This window comes from Gadus chalcogrammus, chromosome 18 (assembly GCF_026213295.1).
Source record: "Gadus chalcogrammus isolate NIFS_2021 chromosome 18, NIFS_Gcha_1.0, whole genome shotgun sequence".
Lineage (NCBI taxonomy): Eukaryota > Metazoa > Chordata > Actinopteri > Gadiformes > Gadidae > Gadus > Gadus chalcogrammus.
The window spans coordinates 13,756,445-13,771,444 of NC_079429.1; the positions used below are offsets into that span (position 1 = coordinate 13,756,445).

A 15,000-nucleotide genomic window follows, 5' to 3' on the forward strand; every position below is an offset into this window, starting at 1 on the left:
CACACACACACACACACACACACACACACACACACACACACACACACACACACACACACACACACACACACACACAGATTCTCTCTTATTGGCAAACACACACACATAGACACGTGCACACACACACACACACACACACACACACACACACACACACACACACACACACACACACACACACACACACACACACACACACACACACACACAGGGCCACTATTACTGGAGCACACACACACACACACACACACACAAACACACACACCCCTCTTCCCCTGAGGCATTTGGTTCCCTATCCAGCTCACCTCTACATACTGTATCGGTGTTCCAGTGCAAGGTGTAGCCACATACATCCTGGTTATGGAGGGAAGGGACACCTCACGTGGCAACATTAAAGTGACACTGGGTTAATATTACCCATACATAACTGCGCCCGGGGTACAGTTAGCAGACCAAGGGTGCCCGCTCTATTTTTCCTTGCCCTAAACGGCGGGGCCATTCGGAGCTAATGAAACAGACATATTTTAACCCTCGGTGGTGAAATCTGCACTTGTAAATCATTTGGCGTGACCGGCCATCCAATCTGTGGTCTCTGGGGCGGCGTAACAAACCCAGAGGGTGGTGTCTTTACACGAGCAGGACGGGAGTATAGACCCCATTCCAGGAGGCCCATAACTGCAGAGCCATAACCACTAACCCCCCACACACCCCAACCCCACCCACACACACACACACACACACACACACAGAGACCTCACACAGATATTCAATCGCATACACACCGAACGCACACACACACACACACACACACACACACACACACACACACACACACACACACACACACACAGAACACTCACTCACACACACACACCTGCACACACACACCTGCACACACACACACACACACACACACACACACACACACACACACACACACACACACACACACACACACACACACACACGCACACACACACACACAGCCGCTGACAGGTCCCCATACAGTTATATTCAATGTGACAGCTATTTACAGATGTATGGGGCTAGGCTTCGGCTATGGTGATTTAGAGCGGCTATTGTATTTCCATTACTCAATTTATCGGGAGTTTAATATCAATCATAAAAGATAAAGGGAGGAAAAAAATGAAACCGGAGGCCGAGGAAAATGGGTCACCTGGGTGCTCTTACTTCTGTCTGGCTGGGGGGACGGATATGGATATCTGTCCAACTCTGCTAGTGCTCCTGCTCTAAAGCGGCAGGTGTGTGAGTGTCTGTGTGTTCCCTCTCTAAGCTAATGGAGTCCTAGTGTGGTTTATGGCGCCGTCAGAGGGGGCTCTCTATGTGAGTTTGACGACCAGGCCAGACACCAGCAGGGCTGTAGCACACCACGTTCTCTGGCCCTCACACAAAGGTGCAGACTTAGTGCGAGTGCGCTAGGTCAATAATGGCCGACATCCACCAAACAAACTTGGCTGATTTACACAGCGGAGTTGCAATGAGAGATCATTTTTCAGATGTTCTGCGTTCGAGAGAGCTTTAGTCGTACACCTGTTTGAGTCGATATAGTACTATTACTTTGTAACCCACCATGTATTTTGGGTCTAAATTGGCTGGTGTTGGAAAACTGAATGGCTCATCATGCCATAGCACTTACAAACACTTTTAGGGGGGGATTGAATTACAGATTTGGAGAGATAATTTCATTCTTAACTGTCAAAAAAATTACAAGTACACTTAACCATTTGTGAAGAATGAACACCATGGGAGGCTAATTTGGTGCTTTATAAGCTAACTGCTTAGCGCCTATTTAAAATCCATCCCCGCTAACTTTTTAAAATCATTTTCAACCACTAGCCGTCATACTCATCGCACTTATTTATGCCTCGCTAGTTGGGTAAATTCACACACAAACCATGGCGCATTCCGTTGCTCAACTAGCCGACCGTTTTTAGCGAACCAACTAGCTTGGCTACAGGCTGCTCTGCGTCTCTCTGTGTCTGACCTGGAGGGACCCCGGAGGAGATGGTGGAGGAGGACAGCTGCCCCTGGCCCTTGGAGGTCATGCCCGCCACCTCGATGGTGTAGGTGGTGAGCGCCGTCAGGCCGGTGACCCGGTAGTCCAGGGTCACGTTGGGCAGGTAGTGGGTCACCCTGGTGTTGGTGCGGTTAAACTCCTCCCAGGAGATCCGGTAGCCTAGACCGGAGAAAAGAAAGGCGACGCAGAGGAGAATAAAAAGAGCAGGAGAGGTTAATGAGGCGAAAGAACATGAGTGGAAGAAGAAGAATAAAAAAATGCACCGCGGGTGGAATAACTAGCTCACAGATTTTATTGATTAGCGTAGCGCTTCGCCTGCTAGCGTGCTTCAGGGTTGCGCTCACAAAATATGAAATTGACTTCATTAAAAGCCGAATGAAACTAATTAAATCAGGCTGTGATTACGCCCCTGACGCCGGCGCATACAAACCACTCGTTACCTCAAAGTTAATTTTCTCCAACAGCCATTTATAGATTGTGGTCCCCTCAGCTACGACCACAGTATTGTTCAGAGGCAACTGCTCCTCAACAGTCTAATAACGAGGTACACCTTGAAACTTTATGTCTCGTGCAGTCTTTTACGATTATTAGTATCATTATGACGATACACAAGACTCATATATTACCTACAAGAGATACAAGAAGCAACTCAAGAACTCTAGAGATGTATCAATAGGCCTACTCTGAACTGTACAAAACAATGTGTGGAGGAAGCTAGGAGGAAGCTAGGCGGCGGGGCGCACACTGCGGTCTTTCTCACTCGTCTCAGTGAAGTAATTCCAAGCTCTCAACCACCTCAAGTTCTTGAGTGAGACACCTAAGCCCTTAACCACTGCTTAACGACATGTATCCCTATTCACTGTGAACGCATGAGTCCCTTTGGATGAAAGGCTAGACTGAACGTCGTAATAGCCAACAGCTAGTCTGGCGTGGAGTACTAGATTTATTAGATAAAGTACTAGATCAGCTGTTGCACTGTCCTCTTCATCGTTAGTGGGGGGGGGGGGGGGGGGGACCCTGTTCTTTCTTGTCAGCCTCACCCACCCCTCACCCCTTACCCGTCCTCAAGGGGGGCAGCAGGGTGCGTATAAATCTCTGTCAGACAGGACAGGGCAGGACGGGACAGGACAGGACGGGACGTACCTGTGAGCACGCCGTTCTTCTCGCCAGGCTCCCTCCAGCTGACTTTGAGCGACGTGTCCAGGATCTCGGTGAAGCTCAGGTGACCCACGGCGCCGGGCGCTGAGCGGGAAAACACAGAGAGAGAGAGAGAGAGAGAAAGGGCGGGCGGTTATGGAAGCCGGTTGAGCAGCGGTGCCTCGTCTGCCGTCCCCTCAACAACGTAAAGACCTCAGTCGGTGGGAGAAGGGTCCTAGTGTCTTTGAACAAACGCTGACGATGCTGTTCAAGAACGCAGCCCAAAAAAGGGAAATGTGGGCTTTTACTTTGAAATGACAAAAATGTGGGGGTAGTGTGTGGCGTGGGGGAGGGGGGGTGACGATGAGATGGCTATTAGTGTCTCGTAAGGCTAAACCGATAATCTGTCGGAGGACGTGCTCCAATTACAGCTGATCCCCAGTCGAAGAGGAGAGTCAAGATGGCGGCTTAATTTGCACTTCTGTACAACTAGGTTCTGCATGAATAATGGATCCGGCCCTGTGGACCTGTTAGTGTCGTCCCCTCCCCCCCCCCCTCCCCCCATCCCCCCCCCCTCACCCCTATCCTTCGACACCCCCACCGCCGCCAGGAGAGGGTGATCTCAGATAGAGAGGGAGAGAGAAAGAGAGGAAGGGAGAAGGTGATGAAGAAGAGAGAGGAGAGGAGAGTGGAAGAGGTAAAGTGAGGACGAAGGGAGAGACAGAGAGACGAGAGGAAGTGACAAGGTTAGGGAGAACAGAGAAAGGAGAAAAGAAGGGAGAAAATGAAGAATAAGAAGAGAGAGACGGAGAGGGGGATAGCATGGCTGCTGGCGGGAGGGATTAGAAGACGCATAGGAGATGAGAGGAAAACTGAGATATAGAGAGAGGGATGTAATGGAGCGCTAGATAGAGGGGGGGGGAGTGGAGTTGAGTGAGGACAGAGAGATAAGATAGGAGAGAAGCTGAGGGGGAAAAGCAAATGCTTGGCCCCTACAGACGAGAGATTGGGGAGAATGTGAGACTGTGTGCAGGAGGGAAAAAGTATCAATGATGAATGAAAAATAATTATGGGGGGGAAGGAAGGTGAGGGAGAAATGAGAAATAGCAGACAGTAAGGGACAAGACTGGGAGTGTGAGTGGAGGCAGGGAGAGAGAGAGAGAGAGAGAGAGAGAGAGAGAGAGAGAGAGAGGGAGAGAGAGAGAGAGAGAGAGAGAGAGAGAGAGAGAGAGAGAGAGAGAGAGAGAGAGAGAGAGAGAGAGGTAAAAAGATGGAGGGAAAGCAAGAGAGAGAGAGAGAGAGAGAGAGAAAGACACTTAGAGCTAGAGCGAGACTCACTGTCCTCGTGTGTCCTGAGGTGCTGGGGCTTGCTGTGGGGGCCGTCCCCGGGCGTGGTGAAGCACAGCACTGATGTGTAGTAGTCTGTGAACTTCTTCAGGCCCGAGACATAGCCCACGTGGATGCTGTCCTGGAAGTTGGGTCGCACAGTTACCATGGCAACCACATCCTCGTGCCCCGGCTCCCAGGCCAGCAACTAGGACCAGGAATGTAAAATGAGATAAAAAAAAAAGGTTAAGAGAAAATACGAATTAATATATGCATGAACATCTTGCACGGTGTAAGAGCGTCGGAAGCTATTCATTTTGCATCCGCAAAACAAGGCAACTGTTTTCGTCTGTCTGTCTGTCTGTCTGTCTGTCTGTCTGTCTGTCTGTCTGTCTGTCTGTCTGTCTGTCTGTCTGTCTGTCTGTCTGTCTGTCTGTCTGTCTGTCTGTCTGTCTGTCTGTCTGTCTGTCTGTCTGTCTGTCTGTCTGTCTGTCTGTCTGTCTGTCTGTCTGTCTGTCTGTCTGTTACAATGCCGGAGCCACTCTGGGGAGCTGTTTGGCATTGCTGTTCTCATAAGAAAGTATCCAGACAGAAACTTTGAAAAGCATGCGTGGGGGGCTGGGGGGGAGGCTAGCTCTCTGGGGATGTGGGTGGGGGTAAGGGGAGAGGGAGGTGGATGGCGGGGTAGCGAGGGGAGGGGGGCTGAAAGAGCAGCTGAGGCCAGTGGAGCGTCGGGCCGCGCTCCCGGACCCTCAGAGTGGGCAAGTGGAAGTGAAAGCCGTGAGTTACGAGCTCGGATTGACCAATTAGCTGGCCACCGTAATGAGTCCCCAGTGTATGGGTTTGTGTGTGTGTGTGTGTGTGTGTGTGTGTCAGGGGGGGGGGAATGTAGTGGGTGGAGGACTCGCCCTTGGAGGGCCCAGGGAGAATGGCAGGAAGTGACGGGGGGGGGGGGGGGGGGGGGGGGGGGGCGCTGGGTGTTAGGACTTGGGACTGAGATGCGGAATGTCAGCTGGACGGCTGCCCGTTCTTCTCTCCATCCTCCGACTCCCTCTCCCTTTTTACCCACCTCTCCTCTCCTCTCTATCCTCCCACTCTGCCTCTCCTCTTACCCGTCTCTCCTCTCGCCAGCCCCCTCTAGTCCAACGTTCACCTCCCGTCCTATACATCCGTTCTCCCTCACTCCTCCCTCATGCTTTGTGTGAACCGTCAACTCTCTCTCTCTCTCTCCCTCCCTTCCTCCCTTCCTCCATCTCTCTCTCTCTCTCTCTCCCCCCCACCCTCCCCCACTCCCTCTAAGGTGGGCCGCTGTCCAAGCGGCCGGTCTGACGTGCCAAAGAGAGACACATGACATCCAAATGACCATGAAGGCCCGCCGAAGACGTTCATCATCAGAGCAGGCGTGCCTTGCGACCCAACGTCCTCCCCCTCCCCCCCCCCCCCCCCACCCCCCGCCGGAGGCTTGTGTGCTCCTGTCCCGACGCGGAGACGCGTGATGCTTCACGCCAGACGCTGACAGCACTGTCACTGTACCAGAGGACGGCTGAGTGATAGGGGGGAGAGAGTGTGACCGTGTTCTTTGGCTGTGTGTGTGTGTCTGTGTGTGTGTGTGTGTGTGTGTGTTTGTTTGTTCTGTTTGTGTACTGTGTCTGTGTGTGTGTGTCTCCGTTCTGTGTGTGTGGGCGTGTGTTTGTAGGTGTGTCAGTGTGTGTGTTTGTGTGTCTGTGTGTTCTGTGTTTTGTGTCAGTGTGTGTGTGTGTGTGTTTGCGGGTGCATGCGCATGTGTAGGTGTGTCTGAGTGAGTGTCTCCTGTGCGTGTGCGTGAGTGTGTGCGCGTGTGTGTGTGCGGTGCCACGGTTCACCTTGTAGCCCTGGTTAATGCCGTTGATGAACTGAGGGTTGGGCGCCGTCCAGGTGAAGCGGATCGTGGTGGAGTTCCCCGCCTCCGCCTGCACGTTGCCGGGGGCGATGGTGGGAACTGAGAAGGGATGGAGGGGAGGGGGTGGGGGGAGGGCACGGAAGGACAGAGAACAAAGGGGGAGAGGGTCATATTAAAGAAGGCGAGCAGGACAGAGGAGGTGCCAGGGCGCCTCCGGCCGCCCGCCTCTACTTCTGATGTCTGAATCGATGGTGCCACGGGTCAGGGCCAGCGCTGCCTTCACCCCGGGTGGTTCTGATGACTTCCCCCCTCCCTCTCCCCGCCTTCCTCTCACCACCCGCCACCCTCCGCTCTCCCCCAGACCGGCGGACAATTATGTGCCTGTGGCCGGACTTTCTCTCAGAGGCCGCCTGTGGATTTTAAGAAGGTGTCGCCCCGGCTTTATGGACATCACAAAGCCGGGATCGATCGCCGGGCAGGGCAGCTGCCTGGGGCTTTTGACTCAATTTGTTGCACAAGGGCTGGCCGGCTTGTTACGCCTGTGTGTATTTGGAGGTGTGTGCGGGGAGGTGTGGAGGTGTGGGTTTGTTCATTCGTGTTGCACCGCACCCTGAATGCGGCCCAATAACAGCCAAGGTCCTGGTCTGTAAAGGAGACAGCCAGCAGGCCAGGTGTGCAGACGCTTAAAGTGACCTTCCTTGAAATTGGTGAAATCGTCTGAATTGTCAAAATGAGTTGTTGTTGTCACTTCGCCCCTTGGATCCCTCATATCGGGTCTTTTCCGTTGCCTTCACAGGTCTGTCAAAACTCCGACCCCCAAACCAAAGAGCCCATCAGAAGGATCAGCCACCACCGGTCTGAACCTCACCTCCCTGCAGGGTCCACTCCGTGACCTTGTGGCTGAAGGTGCCCAGCCCGGCGCCATTGTAGGCCGCCACCTCGATCTCGTAGTTGGTCCAGATGATGAGTTCCTCCAGCAGCAGGTTGGTCACGTCGGAGGAGGAGATGTTCATGATCTGGTAGTCACCGGGCAGACCCGTGAGCCGGTACCTAGGGGCAGCACGTGGTCCAGGAGAAGGGCTTTAGAATACAGGGTATGGAAATGGATATATGTTGGGCCAATTGGATTGAGGGTAATGTGTGTGTCTGTGTGTTCTGTGTATGTTTCTGTTCTGGATGTGGGTGTGGGTGTGTTTGTAGGTGTGTCAGAGAGTGTGTTCTGTATGTGTGTCTGTGTGTGGGTTTGTGTTTGGTCTGTGTTTGTGTGAGTGAGTGTTTTCTGCATGTGAAGAAGTGTGTGTGTGTTCTGTGTGTGTGTTGGTGTGGGTATGTTTGTGTGTTTGTGTGTTGGGACTATGAAGCTTCTTTCTGACTGGATGGAGCATAAGGGCAGTGCACGCTTGATGCGGTCTGGTTAAACCAGGCCACCCTAGTTGCCCCTTAATGTTTGTGAATTCTTCTAAGTAGCTTTGGATAAAGTCTGCCGAAAGCCAACAGTGTGTGAAGCGAGTTGTGCGAGACTTTGCCTTTCCTCATGAAAGAAAAACATGCTAATATTCAGCAAGTTCAATCAAGGACGCAAATTAATATTCAGGAGCATGAAAAACCAACAGACCCAAAATAATCCAGACTAATTTTACCAATAACTCATTAGGTTTCAATTCTAAGAGGATAGAAAAAAAAAACGAAATAACAAGGAGATTAAAAAAATAAACTCAGGGAGACTGCAACCTCAGCAATTATCCTCCCCTAATTGTCCTACAGCAAGATGCTGAACCCTTTTCTCTCACTGGGTTTAGTCCTTGAGAGAGGAAAGAGCAATCGATAGATTTAACAGATAACATACAACAGGCTATAACACATTTTGCCATGCTGAGGTCTTTACTTTTTTCCTCTTTCATTTTAGGCAAAAGCCAACCTCACAAAGTCAACCCTGATAAATCAAGCCATTTGCCAGAGCACACACGGTTCCACGGAAAGCCGTTTCGCGCGGAGGCTGCAGTTTACCAGTGCTGCAGCAGGGGGGAGACAAAGCACTAGCGCAAGACACAGATTACGAAGAAGAACAGAATGAACGCATCTCGGTTGGACTGTGAAAAACAGAACACCTACTGTTTCATTTGGCTGCAATAAATATCATGCCCAACAAAACATCAAACTAATTACATATCTGAAGCATTTATAGTCAGCAGCGCAGGGTCAATCTTTCCTAAATTCATTACGTTTCTGATTTGATTTAAATGTAATTCCCCTTGATGGATTAAGGGATATGGAGCCCAGCAGAAGTGGGGGGAGCGTTTAGAGCAGCATGGGGCCGTTCATTACTTTGTACCCGAGGACAGGGTTCAAATCAGTAAAATCATGCGCTGTAGGGGGTTGTTACTTCTAAACAACAGGCACAAAAATCCCAAACAGAAACGCACAAAGCTAACAAAACATGCAATTCCAGGCACATTTCCGTGTTGAGAGTCACCTGGCCTATATAATCACACACTGCCACTCGCCTCAGTGAATACCATGTGTGGGTGCCACAAATCACATGGTTACACATGCTGCTGCATGCGATGCTGTGGTGTCCACTTGACTGGAATACATTTATTGATGACACACCTAGGCATTTTCCAGTGACAATTGTGAGAAGAATTCAAGTATCCGTATGTGTCCATCTGTGTCCCTCTTTGCACACGTTTGTGTGTATGTGTGTTTGTTTGTGTGACAGTGCGTGTGCTTGCTTGTTTGTGTGCGTGCGTGTGTGTATGTGAACACATGCGTGTGTGTATGTGTGTTTTTTTTGTGTGTCTCTGCGTGTGCGTGTTTGTGTGCGTGTTTGTGTATCTGCACATGTGTTTGTGTGTCTGTGCCTGTGCTTATTTGTTGCATGCATGGGTGTGCGTGTGTGTGCCTGTGCACATGTCTGTGTGTGTGAGTGCGTGCGTGCATGTGTGTGTGTGTGTGTGTGTGTGTTACCGGATGCTGTAGCCCTTCAGCATGCCGTTCTGGTGGCTCTCCGGGGGCGGCTGCCACTGGACCATGATGGACTGGTTGGTGCGGCCGCTGGCGATGACGTTCTGGGGCGGGGCACTCGGGGGCTCCTCTGGAAGGGACTCACTGCACACACACAAACACACGCACACACACAAACACACGCACACGACACACACACACACGCACGCACACACACACACACACACACACACACACACACACACACACAGAGACACACACAACCACACACAGAGACACACATAGCCACGCACACCGACACCGACACACCCACACTCACACACGCACACACATACACACACACACACACACACACACACACACACACACACACACACACACACACACACACACACACACCACACACCACACACGCACGCACACACACACACACACACACACACACACAACCACACACAGAGACACACACAACCACACACAGAGACACACATAGCCCACGCACACCGACACAGACACCGACACACTCACACACGCACACACACACACACACACACACACACACACACACACACACACACACACACACACACACACACACACACACACACACACACACACACGCACGCACACACACACACACACACACACAACCACACACAGAGACACACACAACCACACACAGAGACACACATAGCCACACACATACACACACACATACACATAGAGACAGACACACACAAACACGCACACACAGACACACACAGCACCATCACACCAACAGAGACGCACAGAGACAATCACACACACACACACACACACACACACACACACACACACACACACACACACACACACACACACACACACACACACACACACACACACACACACACACACACACAACCACACACAGACAGAAGACAGGGTAAGTATTTCTGAGAAAATACATTCATTTTGTGGTTAACAAACAAAGTGTTTGAAGTAAACCCCAAGGCTTCCCAGAACCTCGGCAGCCTCAGGAGTTTGGTGATAAACCGCGGCGGTGAGGTTATTCTCTTGGTATATTTAGTCTACCGGCTCTCGTTGTTCTTCTTCACTATGTGGGATCCTCTCTCTCCCGCCCCGTCCTCCCCGACGCCCTCCGTTTGAAGCGTTCCTCGTCGCGGCATTACCTTTTGTCTTCTGATAATGCACTCAAAACGCCTGTCTTTTGATAAAAGCATTCCGGTCACACGTCCAAAGCACTCAATCACTATTGCGGCACTCAGGAAATAAGCTAACCGACAGCGAGGAAAAAAATTATATATCTAAAGGATGCTAAATCAATTTCGCGGCAACTAAAAATCTATATCTTTATCCGTATGGAACACAACAGACACACAGAAAGGACAAATCCACAGCTTCAGGGGGGGGGTGGAGGGGGGGAGGAAGCGGAGAGCACGAGAGATCAATACAGGAGATTTAGGATCAAACGCCATCACAAAACGTTCAGCAGCACCCAGCACCCGCTGTCCTGGACGGGAGGGTGGGTGGGTGGGAGTGGGAGTCATCCACCCACCCTCCCCCCAGTCCCTCTTTGGCTTCTGACTGGGAGAGCTTAAAGTATGAGGTAGTGTGACAACTTGTAGTAGATGGGGAGTCCATATGTGTGTGTGTGTGTGTGTTTCTGCGTGTGCGCGTGTGTGTGTGTTTGTTTGTGTAGATGTGTGTGTATGTGTGTAGGTGTGTAAGAGATAGAGGTAATACTGTTCTTGTGAGGCCACCGAAAGGCCAAACCTGATTCACCACGAATGCATGCAAGCAGTCTTACACACACGCACACAAACACGCAAACGGGCGCGCACGCACACACAGACCCCTTCACCTAAAACCTGCCATCTGCTTCGAGGGAGGGAGGTTTGAAGATTGTGGAGGAGTAAGGCTGTATTTTATTTTGTGTGAATGTGTGTTTTCTAGTGAGCTTCTGGAAATCCCCCCTCCACACACACACACACACACACACACACACACACACACACACACACACACACACACACACACACACACACACACACACACACACACACACACACACACACACACACCTGTTTTCTGATAAGCAGACAGACAGAGAGACACCCGGGGCTTGAGAGATCAGCCAAGCTCCTTGTCGTGGAAACAGATTGACTTTCACTCAACCGCGTCACATTCATACTACCCTCTGCTCACACACAAATGATAATCAAACGATAACGCTATACACCACTTAACCATTTATATTCACAACACTGTGCACCATTGTCTCATTAAACCAAAGACTAACTCAGGGTAAGTTCTGAGAGGAGACAGTCACTGACTCTAGATGACGTTTTCATTACACCTATGAATATGCAAATGATCCTCGCGAGGTTCAAGGTGAGACACCTAGAAGCAGCTCGTGGGAAGCGATTGAATCACGTGGGAATGAATCATGTTTTGTTTGCTACGGTGCTTAAGTAAAGTTGTACGACGGAGTAGGATCTGATTACGGCTGCTAATCATAGCACGGGCAGTCGGCGCGGCGGCAGGAATACCTTAAGACCTTAAGCTTAACAGATACTCTCATTTGATGTGTCCCAAGGCAAGGAGCGGAGAGGGAGGAGAATTACTCCAGATTAAAAGGTGGCGCCGCAAATCCAGCGAAGCGATGATGAATGAATGTTATGGGACAGCTATGGCGGGGTGAGGGGTGAATCAGAGTGTGTGTGTGTGTGTGTGTGTGTGGATAATGACGCTGTGGTGTCTCCGTATGGACTTTTACGAACCATGATGGCCACCAAGATACCACCCCTCCACACCTCTCTTACGCACTTACTGTATGTTGTACGTCCTGGCAATTAATGTACTCACTTATTATAATAAACTTTACAATAGTACTTAGCATTGTGTAGCATCCTCGCTAGCTTTGTTGTATACAGGGAATGGGTTAACCAAACCACTGTAAGTGCTTGGCACTTGGTTCTATGAACATCCTTACTGCTGATGAACATCCTGCTAGCTAGGAAGAAGCCATGACGTCCGCCAAACGGATAAGAGAGGGTGTGTGTGCAGGGGCGTAGCCAGGTTATTATTACTGTGGTGGCCAGCTCAGGCCAGTCTTATATTTGGGGTGGCACTTGGTTGTCTACGTTTATTCATAACGTCAAAATATGACACTTTGAATAAGAATAAAAAGTCAAAGTTAGATCAAACTTATAACATATTTCATTTTAGACCGTTTCCGTTCAAGATTTTTTCATACACCGGGGGGCCAGTGGGGGTGCCAACCTCTGCCCCCATGTGGCTACGCCCCTGTGTGTGTGTGTGTGTGTGTGTGTGGTGACCTTACCGGTCTGTCTCCTTGCTGAACTGGCCCTTCCCCACGTCGTTGACGGCGCACAGGCGGAACTGGTAGGAGCGCGCCGGGATGAGCCCGCTCACCGTCACCGCACTGGACTCGGGTTCGATGTTGGCCAGCAGGATGGCCCACGGAGCATCTGGTGGAGGGGGGGGGGGGGGTAGGGGTAGAGAGAGAGGGAGGCACAGAGAGAGAGAGAGCAAGATAACAGTTATACAGGGATACCGCAATAACGCCCGAACGAACCCCGACCTATGACACACGCGTCGGGCCGCACATTTATACACCTCTTCAAACGAAGGCCGAGCGGCTGTGCGTCGTACACAACAGTTTGATTGGTAATGTTACAATGGCAGATTTGTGATGGCAGGGGGAGGTCTGAGGGAGGAAGGCGTGCAGGCCTCAGACTCTGGCGACCTCTAGATTGTTCCAACTTCAGAGGTGTTTCAAGCCCCCGATAGCATTTCACACAGAACACATCACATCGCCCCTGTCTCCCCCCACCATGTTGGTTCACAATTTTTTAACCGACGTCTATTCTGCACTGTTGCTACCGCCGCTGCCGGCCTGAAGCCTGGGCAACGATGGCTGCCCCCATTCCGTGTAACATTATATATTGAAGGGTCAGGTTAATCAGAAGGAGAGGGGAACAAACAGAGAGAGAGAGAGAGAGAGAGAGAGAGAGAGAGAGAGAGAGAGAGAGAGAGAGAGAGAGAGAGAGAGAGAGAGAGAGAGAGAGTGTGAGAGAGAGAGAAGAGAGAGAGAGAGAGAGAGAGAGAGAGAAAAAGAGAGAGAGGGAAAGAGAGACGGGGCGGGGGCGAGAGAGAGATGAGGGGGGGGGGAACACACTTGTCTGAGCGATGTTGAATGTTCTTACATTCTCGACGGTTCAGTGCTTATGATTTCTCTGTCTACATTTACACTCGTTTAGTATTCAACAAGCACTTTGAGGGTGTCGGATAATTGCGTTCTCGTTGAAACGTTTCTCGTCTTGTTAGCAGAAAAAGGTCTGAGGGTAACTTCAAGACTTACAAGATCATTCGGTCGGGTACCGGAGCAGTGCGTTGCCATGGATCAGCGATAGATTTTTAATAAATTGAAAAGACGTAGAATATAGTAGAGAGGCTATTAAATATTAGAGAGATTAGAGATGTCAGAGATCTAACGTCCTACAGCAAACAGTTCCCGAGCACAGGGCAACAGAACATCTTCCAAAAAGATAAACACAAGCAGTATTATTGGTTCAATTAGCCCCTTTGAAATCTAACACCCTGATTGGCAGGAACATAATACAAAGGATCACCGTTCTCTTCATACGTGAGCGGCAAAAAAAGAGAAATCCCTAAAAAACAAAGATGGCCCCCGCTGAATCCCACATGGTGAGTTCAAGGGCGGCCGAAGTTCAGGTCATGAATACACAACGGTCTAAAAAACAAACTATCACCCCGACGAAGAGGTAGCAGACCCCAGCGCACGGAGGGCAGGAGCTGCAGGTGAGACGGGCCTTCTGCCTGGGGGACTTACTGTTCTCCGACACCTCCAGGATGTAGCGGATGAGGGGGCTGTTGCCGTCAAAGGGCTTGGCCCAGGTCAGGTTGATGGCCCTCTTCTCCACCGTGCTCAGCACCGCCACCGGGTTTTCTGGGGCGTGAGGGAGCTGCCTGGGAAGGGCACGAAGCAAGGGGGGAGCAAGGGGGTGCAGGAAGGAAGGAGGGAGGGAGGGGGGAGTGGAGAGGGAAATAAAGAAATATGAATATTTAAAAGCGAAAAACAAACAGCAGAGACAACAAAAGCTGCGTCCTCGGGCTTCTCTGGGTCTGTTACTGATGACTGCATTTATTTGATTCTGTTGTTTTTTTTGCAGGGATTTGCAATTCTCTAAATGTCTCCCCCCCCCCCCCCCCCCAACACACACACACACACACACCCCAGTCCGTCTTATACCTTCATTCTTTCTTTTTACTTTATTTACTTTCACTCTTTCTTTTTATTTCATTTCTTACTTTCTCAACTTTTTTTTTGCAAGCAAAAGAAAGAAGAGCGATCAATTGGAAATATTGCGATCAATTGGAAATATTGCGAACAAAGACAGACGGCAGTACAATAAGGCTGCTTGTCAAGATTGAGTCCCGGATAACTCTCCCTTGGGGGTGGCGTGGGGGGATGCATGGTTTGCGAGGCACTGATGGAAAGGTATAAAAACCTGCATCTTTCTTTGCTTCTTATTAGGGAGTGCCAGCGAAACACAAAGCCAACACGACGATCATTAAGTCGCTGAGTCGTAAATTCAGATATACAGAT

At 50.6% G+C, this 15,000-nt stretch overlaps 1 protein-coding gene across 1 annotated transcript in view; it reads right to left on the reverse strand.

Annotated features, from left to right (window-relative positions):
* The window catches only part of LOC130371848 (protein sidekick-2-like), a 248,184-nt gene that overhangs the window by 3,910 nt on the left and 229,274 nt on the right, over nt 1-15,000 (reverse strand). The window contains exons 14-21 of the mRNA XM_056577708.1: nt 14,224-14,360; nt 12,691-12,838; nt 9,348-9,488; nt 7,249-7,430; nt 6,364-6,479; nt 4,514-4,709; nt 3,182-3,280; nt 1,977-2,197 (exon numbers count right to left, since the gene is read on the reverse strand). Of these exons, the coding sequence (XP_056433683.1) occupies nt 1,977-2,197; nt 3,182-3,280; nt 4,514-4,709; nt 6,364-6,479; nt 7,249-7,430; nt 9,348-9,488; nt 12,691-12,838; nt 14,224-14,360 (1,240 nt within the window). The remainder of the gene's footprint in view (nt 1-1,976; nt 2,198-3,181; nt 3,281-4,513; nt 4,710-6,363; nt 6,480-7,248; nt 7,431-9,347; nt 9,489-12,690; nt 12,839-14,223; nt 14,361-15,000) is intronic.